Source organism: Amphiprion ocellaris, chromosome 11 (assembly GCF_022539595.1).
Source record: "Amphiprion ocellaris isolate individual 3 ecotype Okinawa chromosome 11, ASM2253959v1, whole genome shotgun sequence".
Lineage (NCBI taxonomy): Eukaryota > Metazoa > Chordata > Actinopteri > Pomacentridae > Amphiprion > Amphiprion ocellaris.
The window spans coordinates 7,770,324-7,787,395 of record NC_072776.1 but is presented as its reverse complement, the minus strand read 5'-3'; the positions used below and the strand labels follow the sequence as shown (position 1 = coordinate 7,787,395).

The 17,072-nt window shown below is 39.5% G+C and overlaps 1 protein-coding gene across 2 annotated transcripts in view; it reads right to left on the bottom strand.

The window, feature by feature from the left end:
• Positions 1–17,072, bottom strand: part of LOC111569954 (glypican-6-like) — an 84,361-nt gene that overhangs the window by 26,610 nt on the left and 40,679 nt on the right. For both annotated transcript variants that reach the window (XM_035949122.2, XM_023272427.3), the window contains exons 5-6: positions 1,244–1,374; positions 432–575 (exon numbers count right to left, since the gene is read on the bottom strand). In XM_035949122.2, coding sequence (XP_035805015.1) covers positions 432–575; positions 1,244–1,374 — 275 coding nt within the window. The remainder of the gene's footprint in view (positions 1–431; positions 576–1,243; positions 1,375–17,072) is intronic.

Genomic DNA, 17,072 nt, shown 5'->3' with positions numbered 1-17,072 from the left:
TGTTTCAAGGTTGTTTGAGATGGAAATCCATGTATCAAGATCCTATCGAACAAACATACAGATAATCTGACAGAAAATAAAGGTGTGCTTTGGAGCAACAATTGATATGGTCAGCTTGACAAAATCTATCCATCTCTTTTCATTCCTTTCTTTTCTGTTTGCTAAGTACACAGAGATGAGAAGGGCACTGAACGCAGTGCATCACACCTTCCACTGCCCTCTTGGGTTAAAGCTGTTGATTCGTTAACAAACACAAATCGATAGAGGGGGCCTGAATGGAGGACAAGTACAAAGAATTAATTTCCGGCTCCAGGGGCTTACGATGGCAAATCACCAGCTTTAATCAACAGTGTCAAGTCAGAAAGACAAATGATGTTTACACTGAGGCAGCGTCTCGTCTGAAAACAGCAGCATCGGCTTTGTGTCCTTACCAGTCTGTCTAGGCTTGTGCCAGCTGCAGTGGTAGGCCGCTCCTCTGGGCTGTAGGGCCTGAAGCGGGCGTTGAACACATCCGAAACACCACGAGCAGACCTAGTGATTCCTGCGGGTTTTGGCTGGCCACAGCCTTGAAAAACCTGCAATTACAAAAACATGGGCACCCAACTGTCAGCGGTTTAAATTACTCAGGACGCTGAAAATAGGGGAGAACATGCTGTTTTGTTAAGGCCCTGTGAAGCCTTCACCCCTCACAACCGGTGTGACATTGCGCTGTGTCAAGCTGAGGTAACCACGTTCATAGGTGATTCAACTAGGAGCCGTGACCAATGCTATTTAAGATGGCAGAGTTAAGTTTTTATGGGCTTTTGGGAAAACACCACATATACTTAAACCATAAACAAAACTGCATCTGTCGCATGGGAAAGCCAACTGAGCATTTAGCTTTGAATGGGAACTGGCATTTGAATCTGTGTAGGAAGAAAAATATTCTTCACAACCACCTACCCCTTTTTTTTTTTTTTTTTGACTACAATTTTGTGGGCAAAGAAAAATGCAGTAAAACACAGGAAACACATTAACTACTGTTAGTTGAACTAAGATTATCTGACCAAATTCAAACATATAATTCAAATACAAGACCTAAACTTGGACATAATTAGAACGTGTTGCTCTGCACACCTTTGACACAGCCCAGTGTGACTTCCAGCAAATCTACTTCTTCACTTTCTGAAAAAAGTTGGACTTCAACAGCAGCCTGTCTGAGGTGTTACTTTTGTTCTTTGGGAAATACATCTAATTGACATACCCTGTAGGAGACCTGGGCACTGTTATCTTGCATATTCATGATGGCCTCTGAAATCTTGACATCAATGGGCTCCATGACAGATTCAATGTTGAACGGTCCCTCCAGCCTCTGTGCCACCAGCAGCATGGCGTCTGTCACAAGGTGGTAGAAAAGGTTTGGAGTTGGAGGGAAGAGAACAGAGGTGAAAACAGACACACATTTAGTAGAAGAAACACCTTTGAATTTCGTGGCAAAGCACAAGTTTTTACTACAGCAATTAATGAAAAGAATAATAATATATGTTTGGGAAATTATTGCATTAAGACGTGACTTTCCATCTCTTCTTTTTTTACATGCTCAGTGACAATAATTCTGAGGTGGCCCAGGCAAATATTAGAAGACAGTAAACATTAAGAATATAAAAGCAAAATGCATTTCCAAATTTGACAAAAAAGTTAGAAATTCACTGTAAAACGCAGAAAACACAATCATGAAGAGCACGTAGAACAAGATTCCATTCATGTCCCTGAAAAAAATCTACTGTGTTGCAGCTCAGTTGAGTTTTGTGCATTTAGTCTTTCTATATGTCTGTATTTAAAGTGCTTTAGAAAATGCAGTGCATAGGATATCAAACTAATATGTTTCCCTCACTGGTTTCTTTCTTCTCTGTTTTCTTGTGTTTTCTTAAATTGTGGCCAGCTTGCACAGAAAAGAACAGAAAAAAAAAGATTGATTCCACAGTGTCCCAGTTCCCATATTGAAGACTACTTATTTCAGTTTTTCCCAATGCTGCAATATTATGTTTGCCTAGCTGATTGGAAAACTGTCTTTAAAATTGCTTAAGTACCTTTTTAAGCAAAAATATAAATCTGGTATAAGGTTCTCAAGTGTGAGGATTTATTTGCTTTCTCAGTTATATAAGTCAAATGAAGAAGATCTGAGTTCTTGACGTTTAGTTGAATAAAATAAGAAACTCTCAGAGGTCACTTTGACCTCCGAGAAGTGTAATTTTAATATTTTCTGACATTAACAGGTCTAATAGTTCAATAAATAAATAAGCAAAAAAAAAAAATCAGAAAAATTAATCTGTGGCTTGTTACATAACTTTCTTATCAAAGGTCACAGTTTGAATCAGCAAACTATTGCATCTCCTCCTCTGATTACTTCACACTGTTGTCATTTACTGGCCCCCTTCTCATCACAGTCCACCAACACTCTAATGAAGCACGAATGCTTCTTGAGGCGAATTCAATTTTTATGGAGATCACCTCAATCAAGTCAACAAAATTTTGTTATGCTGCGCGCGGTGATTCGTACTGATGAGTCATTGATTTAATATAACTTTTGAAAGCCAAGCACTTATTTACATCCGCTATGAGAAAGGTCAACGGCTCATTAATATTGCGTGGACGCAAGCCAGAAGGCCTCGTCGAACATGAGACACTTGTCATTATCAAACTCCACTTGTTTTCATCACCTCTGATAGCTCTGGAAAAAAAACATTCAAAATACTTAATATGTACAACTGCTCATGGTGCAAATTTCACAGCAGCTCATACTAATTAGGCAACTGCTGTTGCCCTTGGAGGCTAAGCGGGTAAATTGATATTGCCACGAAACAGTGCTAAAGTACTTTCAACCCCACAGGCTTTTTATATTAATGTGCCACAGTCTCTGTAATGGCAGGTCTGAGTTTGAATGGCGTGCCATGGGGAGCCGGACGTCACCAAACCACTAACTCATAACTGAGCAAGTCCCAGATCTGGAGACAGGACTCAGTGTGTCGGGACAGGTTTCTCCATCCACAGACCTCCCAAGACAAGACCTCACCAGCAGGCTTTCAGAATGACTCTACAATTACCTCGGAACCAAACAAGGTCATCCTGTTATTTGGAGAAAACAGAAACAATGACCTCTTAAGCGGTCCCTTAACAGCAAATTTAATCTGCACCAAAATGCAAAAAGGGAGTTTTTTTAAACAACATATTATATATTTCTTTTGGCTTGCTGCTCCAACCATCCCACCCATCACAGGAGAGTGATATAATTTATTCCCAAGCTGTGAAGGAGTAGATAATTTTCCACAGAACAGACCAAAAAGTGGTGAGGGAAACTATGAAAACACAAACAGAAAAAAAGAAGTTAAAGACACAGAGGGAAACTGGGACACAAATATTTTCTGTGAAACAAACAACCAACCAAACAAACAAACAAAAAAAATAAAAAAAAATCTAAATTACACTTTAGTTCTTTGAGGGAAGACCTGTCCAGCTTTTCATTCTTCTGGGACCTCAGATCACTAATAGCAGAGGAAAAAAGCTGAGAAACATTAGCTCAGCTCTGGCTCCATTTCCTTTCCAATTATGTTGAAGCTGGAGCCTTTGAAGAGCTCTTCTGTTTGTTTACACTGTGAATTGCAAATAGCCCGTGATGCTCGCTGAGATCTTAATATACAGATTATGTCAGTGCCAAATGCTTTTCTACAGTAGGGATTCAGTTGCATCACTGTGCCACCATATGGTCTATAAGTGTAGGTAACACTTTGCACTGGCAGGAAAATCAAATGAAAAAACTATGATTCTTACTACTTGCCTATCAGCAATGATGCCGATCAGTTTTCGGAATTGATTTTATGACACCTGACCGCAGTTTACTTTTAATGCTTCCTTTTTGTGTTATTTCGTTTCTTGAAAAAATAATTTTGCCATTGCCGAACAACCTGCTATTGAATCTGATTGTGATGTAAATTCATTCAACTGCCTCAGGTGCGTCTGCTCGCAAAACAAACACACGAGAAAGAATATCTAAATTCAAGCACACAAGCTTTAAAAACTGTCAAGTGCAAATACTTTAAATTTAGGTCAACGTAGCCAACTGGGAACAACTCATATTGCACAATAAGAGGAAAACAGAATGCCTCCAGCATCAGAGATGATGGCAATCTTTCCAAACAATGGTGACTTATCTGCAACTTATCAGATGGGCTCAACAAACAGACAGATCTGGCAACTTTGTCTTCACATAGCTGAGGGAAAGCAAACAGAAACTGGGGAGAGACGTGCAGAGACAGAGGAAGAGGAGAGCAGGAGAATAAGAAGAAGCAGCACTGATTGAGTTGAGTAAGGCCAGGTTATGGCTTCGTCCCAGAGGAAGAGGGACTCCTGCACCGCATGTGAAAAACTCTACCTACATGGAGAATTAATGACTCTCATTTGTGAGGAGAGCATGAAGTCCAGTCCGCTGTGGCACGGCTGCCACTCTCAGCCAAATTTTCCCTGCATCACTCTTGCAATGCTGAGATAGGCCCCTGGCCAGCAGGAGGAAATCTTGTTATCATCACAGCCATGCAAATACATGCATCTTGTCCTATTCTGAGTCAAGGTTTTTCAAAAAGCAATGCTGACTTACGGGACAGAGACATGAAAACCTAAAAGATGTCATGCTGTGAAATCGCAACACGAACCAAATATTTTGCTTGCTATTGGAGGTTTCAGTTCGGGGGATTTGAAACATGCTTACATGCTCTGTCTGGCTAAACAGCTAAAAAAATTGAGGAGGTAATATTCCTCTGGGCTCTGCCTCTTTATCGAGATTGATGTCCACTTAAATTCAGGCTATGTCAGCCAGCGGCAACCTCCAGCAGACAAGGACAAATAAGGAAAGTGAACAGGCCCATCCATGGCTCTTTGCCTGTGAAGAGTTCCACAGGATGAAAAATGGCTCGAGTGTAATTTGGATTCTGTAAAGCATAGCTCATCTGTGGTTCAGTCAACCAACTAATAGTGCTATGAAACGGTGTAAAAATGGAAAGGAAGGAAAAATGCACGTTGTCGCTTGGTCACAATTTACATTGAGTCATAGATCTTGAACATACACATATGTGCGCAGACATATAAAGACATATTGTGTTAAAAATAAACTTTTACTTTTAAAGGATTATTAGCAATAAAACAAAGATGGCACACTCAAACAATAAAGAACACATCTTTCCGACTGCACATTAAAAAATGCTGAAATGGAATCTGGAACTCTCTGTGGCAACAACAGACAAGTTGGTTTCTTTGTCAACCTTTAGTTATTTTTAGGGACAGTCACAGGAAAGAGAAACACTGCATATCAATAGTTTACTCTGCTGAATCAAGGATTATAAATGTCACATAGCTATATAAACCCAACAAGCATTTTTCTATGAGTTTTGGAGCTTAAACAATAATTGAAACAGATTTGTAGTCATGTGAACATGATAGGATCACAGCTAAATGTGGAGAATCAGGCTTATCTGTTCCATTTCTGTTACATTTGTATTATGGATATTCAGATAGCAGTGCTTAGGGTGGTACTATGAAGCAAGATTAGCGGGTTAGTGAGTTATGTTGAGCCTAAAGCCAGAGTTTTTAATGTCACCAAGGTAGTTTTCTAGATCACAAATGGCAACCTATGCCACACGGCTAACCTGCTTCGGATGCGGTTCTGTTCAGTTTGGAATTTAAATCAACTGTAAGCAGCACCACCTTTTCACTAATTTCACTAAGACGTGTGGTACTAGCCACGCAAACTTTGTGCATCCCCTTGAGAATCGATGCATGCATTGGGCTAGTTTTGCAGAAAATACACAAATATGTTTTCATGCTTGGTCCTGATTTGCTCCCAAGTCTGTTTTACGCTGCTGGTGCTGCAGCTAATAGAACACAGACTGGAAAATTGATTAGTCTGTTGGTATTTATCACAGAGACTATTCAATCAGAAACATTCATTTCACTTTAATTTGCAAAAAAAGTAAAAAATGAAAGTCACTTTCATGTATCAGACCTAAATTATCTTCTTGAGCATCATACCTAAATGGATGAAATTTACAGTTTAAGAGTCCTAATGTGCAGCTGTCATGTTACATATAAGATAGACTGAGAGAGCAGTGAGTGGTAAAATAAATTTATTAACTTACAAGATTAACAGTTTTCTATCAGCATTCCTCTCTCTCTTGCATCATTTGCGGTGAAAGTGCTCTTTACCATAAACCTCTTTAATAATCTTGATTGCTCTCCATCTTAACAACCTGTTCCTCTCAACTGAAGTAGGAAGTACAAAACTGAAAAGAAAATGACATGTCAAATGCGTTCTATTATGGAACCATGTACAGAGCCTGATGAAAAAACCTGCATTAACGCGGAAAGTTGAATACTACCTTTGTGATACACATTATCTCTAATTAGGGTTTAGGATTTGTCAATCAGCTAACACAAAGAAAGTCTGGCTTTGTACCCCTCTCAGGTTAAATTAAACAATTTTACTTATCCACTAAATTTCCATCTTGCGTCATTATCAGTGCTTATTACATTTACAATTGGCCCATTACTGTGATGAAGTACCAGCAAAATAACAAGATCCCCATCGGTCGTATCTGTACTTTGTGTTTCGTGCTGATTAGCAAATAATAGCATGCTAACAGGGTAGATAAGGAGATGAACATGGTAAATATTGCTGTCCAAACACCTGCTTGTTAGCACTGTCATTGTGCCACGTGTTAATATGCCAATTTTAGCCCAACGCACCTGTGTGCCAAAGCCCTAGAGACTCTTACTCTTAGTTAAAAATAAAACCTGACGCACTCATCAACGTTCCATTCCCATTATCGCTCCATAGATTTGCAATTGAGTGATAATAGCACTCTAAACAGTGAACAAGACTTCTAATGTAAAAGCCATGTATGCAGCAGCACTCCTGCTGTACTGCACTCCTAATCAAACTACGCAGCATAATCTAATAGTGAGACATTCACGATCAGATCCTGTTACTAATGGTGCTGGAGATGTCATGGAGCTTCAATCTATGTCTGCTGACAGGACTGTTTCATCTATTTTGCCCACAAATATGTTAAGGAAGTCCTTTCCTGCCATCAGCATCCTTGTTTGGACTTTGTTAAAGCCTCATGTTACAGAGCACATCACCACCACACAACTCAGATTATGATCTGCACAGACCGAACAGCCAAGCAGCTTTGAGCAAAGGCAATGATGGGCTTCCCTGCTCATAAAGACACCAGAGAGAATAATTTGTCTCACTGAACGGAATTTTCTCCATTTCTTCATAATTGCACAGGTGGGAGGTGAATCTGTAATTAGATCCCCTCGACAACACCTTCCTGTAGCTGCTATACAGGATGCCACTGCACACAGTGCAAAGAAAAGTGGTAATCAAGAATATCCAAGGTTGATGTTATTATATTAGTTTATTAGTCATATTAGCTTCCAATGAATGTAGTGTGTAAAACTGACATTTTGGTAAATACAGTAATTTGCTTTAGAGTAGACATCTAAATGAGAAGGTCAATACCACTCCTGTTTGTCTGGTAAATACACAAAATTGTACATCTATGCATGAAGTATCTGAACAATAAGCTGTTCATAATGTCTTGGCTCACTTATCTGTGGGGTTTTTTTTTGTTTCCGGTGAAAGAGGTCCGCAGTTGAAATCCCGGATGAGCCCTGACGGACATCTTCAGTGTTAATTATAGCTTCTCATCTCAAAAATCAACAGCACAATATGTATGTAACGCACACGCACACGCACACACACACACACACACACACACACACACACACACACACACACACACACATATATATAAAAAAGTAAACACAACTGCAGCAGTTGTTGACGATGTACTCTATATTTTCCTTCACAATGTCTTTACTCCTCCTTATTTACCAGTATTTTTTTCTTGTATTTCAAGGAATGTCTTCTCATTATTGCACAGCCTTGTGGAACCGTCAATTCACCACCGACACTGTCTGAGTATGCCACAAACAAAAATCTTGAATTTAATAGATTAGTTCACTGATTGTTATATCATGCATTCAGTTATGTATTTAGCTACAGCAGCACGAAATAACAAGTCATATTGAAAACACTTCCAATAACTTGTCCTTGTTTAATCATAATAAGCAGAGCCAGAGGAGCTTGTGAGTTTGTTCTCACTGATCATAAATCAATTTAGACTAGTTTCTTTAAAAATATGGCTTGATCCTTACTTATGAATATTTTTGAACTCATGTCTATGAATTTCTTTTCCAGCCTCAATGCTAATCCTGCACTCTGTATCATCAAGGATTTATTAGGTGACCTCCAAGACAAAGGACAACAGAAAACCACCTTGCATCCGCTGCGTGTCTAATAACACGTCTGATTATGCAATCAGAGCTACAGTGGACAAAAAAATCAGACAGCTTGAACTCTCGCAGACAAACCAAATTCAGCCACTGGATTGTACATTTGATTTCAGCTCCTGTGGAAGAATGACGTTTATTTGAATGAATTAGGTGTTGACTTGGCAGGCTATCATTGTCTTCACCTTCTATAGGGTCCAATCTGAGATGCGATTTGAAAAGAAAAATAACGTGACCCAACAGATGAGAAGAATCACATATTCTATTAGTGGTTTTCCTTTTCCCGCGTGGTTTCTATTCAGAGGGTAGATGCTTCTGAACAGCGGTGATTTACAACAGCTACCACACCTCTGGAGTTAAATGGCTTTGTAATGGTAATTTGCACTGTCTAATCACTGTGGTTTCTTTCAGCATTTACTGGCAAAAGGTGAAGAAAGCTGCACTGTAAAATGCTGCCCACTTCAAAAATGGAAGAAATACTTTGTAGTCTACTATGATTTATTTCACACAAAAAGTCAGATAGCGTGGTGAACAAAAATGAAAATGATATTTACTTTTGCATAATCACTTGTTTTTAGAACTTTTCTGATGTTGCTGGGCATTTTTTTAACAACAGTGCAGCAATTTGCGTAAAAAAACCTTTTTTACATTGAAAGTAATTGCTCGCTGTCACGACTCTTCCTATTCATGCTGGCCATTAAACACTCCCTCAGTTAAAGATGGGAGCAAATACAAAGTCTGCTGGAAGCACAAACTTCCTGTTGTCCATGTTGGTTGCCTGGCAACTGGTCCTGGTAAAGAAATAGGCCAGTATATCCTGTATAGCATGTAATTGTCACTTTACATTTCGGCTGTTGTATGGATTTTTAAAAATGACGTACAGTGGAGGACTTTTGCGAGGATGGAGCTGCTTTACAATGCGGCATTAGTACACTTCCTCAAGCAAAGGATCTTAACCCTTTGATGCACAACCTATTGAATGGGATATGGGTATCTTTTGACCCATGCTGTGCATCAAAGGATTAATATTATATTATTCCATAGATGACTGCTGTCAGAGGTTCTGTAGCATTCACAGAGACTCAAGTCTATCACTGTATAGTGAGAGAGACAAGTTTCAGCTCTCAGTTTTTCTCCTTCAATCTCCCACTCACATGCTCTTTGTCGCTGTCTTCCTTTGTCAGATCAGGGGAAGAGCTGGTTCAATCCATTTCCAATCGTAATAACAGTGACGTGAAGTCTAACAAGTAATAGAAACAGCTGTTCACTAAGGGTGAGTATGAGTGAGTCGCATTTATCTCAGGTCTTCAGGAAAGTCACCAAGCCAGGTGGGATGATTTGATCCATTTATAGAGGCTGCCAATGAATGTTTAACCCATATCACTCAGAAACAGCTTCCCTTGATTGCGGTAAAGTGGAAACGTTTATCACTGTTTTAAATTTATACAATTCAAAATCCTTCAGAGCAGAAACTATGTGTGTGGCCTGACTTTCAGCCATGAGCTGTCCACTCACAGCGTGTAAGGATATTTTTTTTGTCAATATTTTATTCATGAGGGCTTTTTTTTTAAACAAAGGAAAGGGTATGCTGCTGTCTTGAATTTTAATCAACAGGTTGTGGTCGGCTCCAGTTACCAAGTGAAACAAATCACTTAATTAAAAAGAAATGAAAAGATAGAATCGATGTAGATCACCTCCAGTCTCTCCAGAGAGAACAATAAAAGCCAAAAACAACAAAAAAAGAAAAATTACATTGACATGAGGTCGGTGGCAAGTCTCTGTGAATATTCTGCGGGTGCAAGAGAGGAAGCTTCATCAGGTATGAGCTACCTGTCAACACAAAAAAATGATAATGACGCGTGGGGTGTAAACTGCAGAGGACAATATTTATCACCACTGCATGTGACTGATATTCAAACGACCTGTGAGATAGAAGACATCAATTTGTGCAGACAGCCTGATAAATAGCATCAAAAATGGTTAAAAACAACTCGCTTCAGGATGTTATTCGACAAAAAGAATTCCTAACAGGAAGAGATTAAATAAAAAAACACACAAAGGAAAGTAAACACTGTCACAGCCATCATCCTCAAACAGATATCCAGTGATCTATGTTGTAATGATCTATATATCCCAGGAGCATTGGCACGCGGATCCTGATTATGCTCAGCACAGTTCTCAGGTGCAGCGAACAGACTGGCAGCTGTTCATCAGTGGCTCCCTGCTTCAGCTAATCATGTAATTAAAACCCAATCCCACTATTAATCTCGTCAAATTGCACATGGACTCCTTTTAAAAATGCATGTTCATTAGGATAAGCAGCGCATGGAGAATAGCATTAATTTCCAAAACAAATTCCAGCATTTGCAATTAATGTACCGCAAGAAGGAACAGAAGTCTTGCTGTGTGCGACGCTGCTTAAAAATACATACTGTAGTTAGCATCTTTTTCCATAATTAATGCACTGAGCGAGTCTTGTCTTTAGGAGTAGAATGAGGAGAGGTCAGCAAGGATTTATCCTTCGGTTGGAACAAATGGATTAGAGACTGGATACTCAGCAGAGTCCATTTAATCTGCTGTATGATTTATTCAGATTTGATTTATTCTGTGTAACACTAAGGAAGAAACAAAGATTACAGCATGACATTCCAGCTTTATTGAACTTTGGTTTATTAAAATAATAGGTAACGTTTTAGCTGCTGCAAGAACAATATTATACAACATTTAGTAGCAGCACTACCGAGCGTATGTCTTGGAAACTGATATTATTAATGAGATGACCCTGTGGAACTAAAGCTACAGCATCTTTCCAAATTAATGTGAAATGACAATGTAAGACCAGCAAATTTAAATTTGACATTGGGCTTTTGGAGACTATGATAAGCTTATGCTATAAATTAAATTTAGACAGATTTTATTAGCCTGTCTAATTAATCTCTTGCTTATAGGAGGAGCAAAACAAGCTTACATGCAAGGACATTTGATCTAAGGTTGTTAGTGGTGCAAACTTGCAACATCACCTCATTGAGACGCATATTCGTACTTTCTCTTGCATGAAGACAAAAACAGGGGAATGCCGCGAATTAAGCTGCCATTCTTTCTGCCATTAATTGCACACTGGACTTAACAACAAATAACTATTTTCAAAGTAAGCAAAACATCAAAGAATCCAAAACTGAGAAACTTCAACCAGTTAATTTTTCTCCCTTGTAAAAGTGCAGTACAGAAACAAAAACTGGTGAATAGATTCAGAGACATTTCTAAACAGTTCACATTTCTGAGGAATATGTGCTCCTCATACACACATCTGCTTTAGTTTGCTTCTGGCAATGCCATAACAGACCCCTCACACTCATACCTAACCATAGATAAATGAAGGTAAGGCCTTGGTCGAAGTGAAATTGCCTATTTTTGTGTCCACCCCTTGTCACACGTTTGAATTTATTTAATCAGAGGATGTTATTTCGCGCAGTGTTGGAGGGGAAAATGTTGCTATCAGAGGCACAGCCTGCAGGGTAAAAGGACTTCTCATCTGTTGGTTGAATTAGTTTTCACCTTCCAATATCATGTCAGCTCTGGTCAGTGGAGCCGCTGTATGATGTTGGTCTGAATGGATGCCGCAAGAATCAAGATGAATATCATCGTTTTAAGTGTGCACCAGCTATGTGAGGCTGTTTTTTCCAGTTTCTTTCGAGCCAGACCTTATTATTTTTGATCTAACTGTACAGTGTGACTCATATTAGCATATTACTCATCTGTATGACTTTACATATTGCACTAATTTGTCTGTCTGTGCAGAACATTAAAGAGCCTTTGAGACGATTTAACACCTAGAGCCAAGTCAATACCTTTTTTGTGGTTAGACTCCAAGCTAATAGAAAATCTTTCATTCTGTAATGAGCATGAAATGTCAGAGCCAAAAGATATAGAACTGGCATTTAATCTGCACCAGGGAACAACTGACAAGAGCTCTGATAAAGAGAGAATGAACATTGCTCTGGGATTAATGGCACAAACGCAAAGTTGTCAAATTCAAGTGGAGCTGTGTCTACATTTTATTGTTTTTTGAGGAGTAAATGTACACGTTTTGACTTAGACCAAGATGCTCGGTGGGTTTTTGTAGCAGTGCACATGTCTCTACCTCACTACCTACCCTATACGATCTGCAAACACAAACAAGTGTTTAATTGTGTGGCTTTACTTTCATAATAAAATAAATTTGGGTACAGTGAACTCTTAATTATGTGTAGGTGTGAATATGAGTTATACTGTCAGTTTATATGTGAAAACTCAATGAAGTGCTCCAAGGTTTCATTTCAGCAACTCCACTGACCCAGAACAAGATGCGTTGATTTTGGATTGAGATTAACAATGCAATACATACAAACTGACAGCTAAGATAAACATGATACGTGGCCTGATGAAGTTTGTCGTGCATAATAGACATGATGTTATAGCTTGTGAAGGTGCTGTGTGAACTTTGTCGACTGCTTGTTGAACAGCAGCTGTGACAGGTGTTTCTTTACAAGCTTTTTAGTTTTGTATATTATGAAAGCTTCAAAAGCAGCAGGAGCAGCAGCAACAATAGTTGACCTGCTGTGTTTAATTTTTGTTAATTCAACATTGGAGTTCCCTTTTTTTTAAAAAAAAATATTCACAAGCTGCAGCCAACAATGTTTTCAGCATTGATTAATTGTGAATAGTGGTTGTAAAAAAACTGCCCAACACACTATGAGAGTCCACAGTCATGTTTTGTTTTGTCTGACCAACACTCCAAACCCCAAAAGAAATTCAGTTTACAGTGATATTTAACAGATTAAAGACAAATCCAAAAATCAATTTTCTGTTCATCAACTAATTGCTTAATTGACCATTTCAGCTCTGCATTTAACATCATCAATCATTAATACACCTAAATCACTATAGCTAATAAAAATTATATGCAATATACATAAGAGAGATTTGTCATTATTATATACACTACCTGTCTACTGCCCGGTGGGCATAGCACCTGACCTCCATTTCCTGCCCAGTGAATGGTGGGCCACTGGACAGTGACCCTGTGTTACTTTTTTGAGATATGCCCGACCGAGCCCCATGGGGCCCCAAGGCTCGGCCATCAGGTGCTCTCTGGTGAGCTCTCCCCTAGATCTGGCTCCAAGGAGAGGCCCCAGTTTCCCTGATCCGGGCGAGGTGGCAGCTTTCCTTTTCTTAGCTGTCATCAGGGTTTTCTGAATCGCTCTTTGTCTGGTCCCTCTCCCAGGACCAGCTTGCCTTGGGAAACCCTACCAGGGGCTATTGCCCTGGACAACATAGCTCCCAGGATCAGAGGGTCACTCAAACCCCTCCACTGCAATAAGGTGGCAATTCATCGGTGCAATTGTTCTCTGCCGGAAACCGGTGGATTGCTCCCTCCAGGTTGGGGGGAGTTGCTTCCCCAAGCGAAGTTCAAGTATCTCGGGATCTTGTTCACGAGTAAAGGGAAAACGGAGCATGAGATGGACAGGAGGATTGGTGCGGCTGCAGCAGTAATGTGGGCGTTGTATCAAACCGTCGTGGTGAAGAGGGAGCTGAGCCGCAAGGTGAAGCTTTCAATTTACCAGTCCATCTACGTTCCAACCCTCACCTATGGTCATGAGCTCTGGGTGGTGACCAAAAGAACAAGATCGTAAATACAAGCGGCTGAAATGAGCTTCCTCCGCAGGGTGGCTGGACTCAGCCTTAGAGATAGGGTGAGAAGCTCAGACATCCGGAGGGAGCTCAGAGTAGAGTCGCTGCTCCTTCGCATTGAAAGAGGCCAGTTGAGGTGGTTTGGTCATCTGATTCGGATGCCTTCGGGGAGGCTTCCTTTGGAGGTTTTCCGAACATATCTACCTGGGAGGAGACCCCGGAGCAGACCCAGAACTCACTGGAGGGATTATATATCTCGTCTAGCCTGGGAGCGCCTCTGGATTCCCCAGGAAGAGCTGGAAAGTGTTGCTGGGGGAGGGACATCTGGAATGACCTGCTTCATCTGCTGCCTCCGCAACTCGGCCCCGGATAAGTGGAAGACAGTGGATGGATCGATATATACTACCATTCAAAAGTTTGGGGTCACTTAGAAATGTCCTTATTTTTGAAAGAAAAGCAGTTTTTTAAATGAAGATAACAATAAATTAATCAGAAATTCAGTTTAGACGCTGTTGATGTGGTAAATAACTATTCTAGCTAGAAACAGCTGATTTTTAATGGAAAATCTACATACAGGTACAGAGGAACATTTCCAGCAACCATCACTCTTGTGTTCTAATGCTACATTGTGTTAGCTAATCATGTTGAAAGGCTAATTGATGATTAGAAAACCCTTGTGCAATTTTGCTAGCACATGAATAAAAGTGTGAGTTTTCATGGCACATGAAATTTTCTGGGTGACCCCAAACTTTTGAAGGAAAGTGTATATGCATATGAATCATTCATTTATAAATGTGTATATTAATCTCCATTTGCGAGCATGATATGACACAACTTATATCACGTTATTAAATGTTGCACATTGTGCACAAGGAAAGATGTGTTTAGAGCAGCTACACAGCAGCAGTCGTGATGCTGACTAGACTTTGGTTTATTCATTGCCAGTGTTATAGATTCAATTCAGTAAAAGCAAAACGCTGTAGGAGTCAAAATCTGGTCAGTGTAAGTATAAATAGGAAGGTTGAAACATTTTCTCTGACTTTTGCCAAATACTATATTAAGTTCCAACATCACCACCACCCCCATAAAAGGTCATCTGCTGTTGTCGTAACACACTACAAGCCCAGAAGTTGCCTGATCTACAGTGCTCTGCTGATGTACAGTGTGAGATAAATAAAAGCACTGAAGCTAAAATGAAAGTTTACCTTAACTAAATTGAAATGTATCTGAAAAGTTAAACAACAAATATTTAAAAAATAAAAATATAACAAAGCCAAAAAGTGCTACAACAATAATGCTATACATATTATAAAGTGTTGAGTTCATTATGTATTAGCAAACAAAACAAATTATAAAAATGTAATATTAATCAAATAGAATGCAAGTACTAATGGCAATGCAAAATAAAACCATTGAAATTCCTTTAGTTAAATGCACGTAAAGACAGGTAGCTGGCAGGCTGGAAACCAGGTGCAGGACATTCAAATAAGCAAATCCATCTAAATTAATTATTCAATCAATTTCATTCTGCAAGCACACAAATAACACAGCACAATTTTCCACTATGCCCTTCGGAAAATAAAGAAAAACACTGTTCTATAAAACTTTTGAAGCACAAAAATGACTGTAACCTCTTACTTTGAGGGTTTTCCTTTAACAAGCTACCAGTGTGTATTTCATCTAATCTGCCAGTGTCTTGTGTGTCCATTGAGAACTGCACCAGACAAAGCTTTAGCTGTGTTCAACTGAGAGAAGTGTTTCTGTTTATTCCCACTTGTGGGTGGTGCTTTGCTCCTTGCTCACGTTTGAATACTATGATCCACTGGAACATAAAATTGCTGACCAGAGAGTTTGCAACAGAGAAAGCCCAAGATTCTACACATGCTGAAATCTGCATACAGACTCTTTCGGGTATTTAGGATTTGGTAAAACTTCATTATTGTGTTGTTACACTCCACTACACCTCTACTTTTAGGAAAGAAGTTTGCCTACGTAACAGAAGCTGACATCTGTCCGTTTTGTCCTTTCTGCTGCCGCACAGCAGCTGCTCTCCCTGCACTAGTTGAACACTGAGACATTCAGGCCACTGCAGACACAGATCAGTTCCATACCTATAGTAATGAATGCATGAATCCACTGTAAAGACTAATACATTTAGCGCTCTTTTCCTTCTGTCATGCAATAAATGATCATCGAAAAACTATTTAAAACTACACAAGTACCAGTAACCAAACTGCTTAGTGACAAAGATTAAGCCCTAAACAAGAAGACTGCTAAACTCTCCCAGAAATTTAATAACTTGTTGTCCACATTTTTTTTTCATGAAGCACCTTTTCTTTTTGGCAGTAGTCAAGGTTGAGGTCATTGCTGAATAAAATGAACACCGTTGTCTTCAAAGCCTACATTTTTACATAAATAACTTTGGCATAAATAAAGTTTCATTTAAAATTAAAGATAAACGTTCAAATATTTAAAGATACCTTCATAATAACAATAAATGAAACAACTCTCTGTAATGGAAAAAAGGGTAGTGGTGCAGATCTCACCGAGAATCAACACTCTACCCTCAAGCTTTCCACCCTCTTTGAGCTGCTCATTGCTTTGGTTCGCTGGTCCCGGTGGCTCTCACAAAGACTGGCACAAAACTTTGAGCAGCTGTATCAAGGTCACAAGCTTACACAAGCTGGTTGTACACGACATTCCCAGTGTAAAATGACAGAGTGCCAAAGATATAAGGGGCCAGTGAGCAGGGACAGGAATATCAAGCAAGTCAAAAAGAGTACCAAACAAGGGCTAAAGGGGAGTGGAAAAAAAATCAGGTGCAAAGATAGACCATTGCAATGTGTTGCCGGTGTTGCAGTGAATCTGCTTCATGTCCTAATAGACACTTGTACTGGCACTCACTCAGTAAGGCAAAGAAGACGCTAACATGAGTTGTGAGTTTTTGTGCCTCATAGTAGACAAATATGACTAAATATCTCAGTGAAATGGAGGATCTTTAGTTTTTGTTAAGTGAC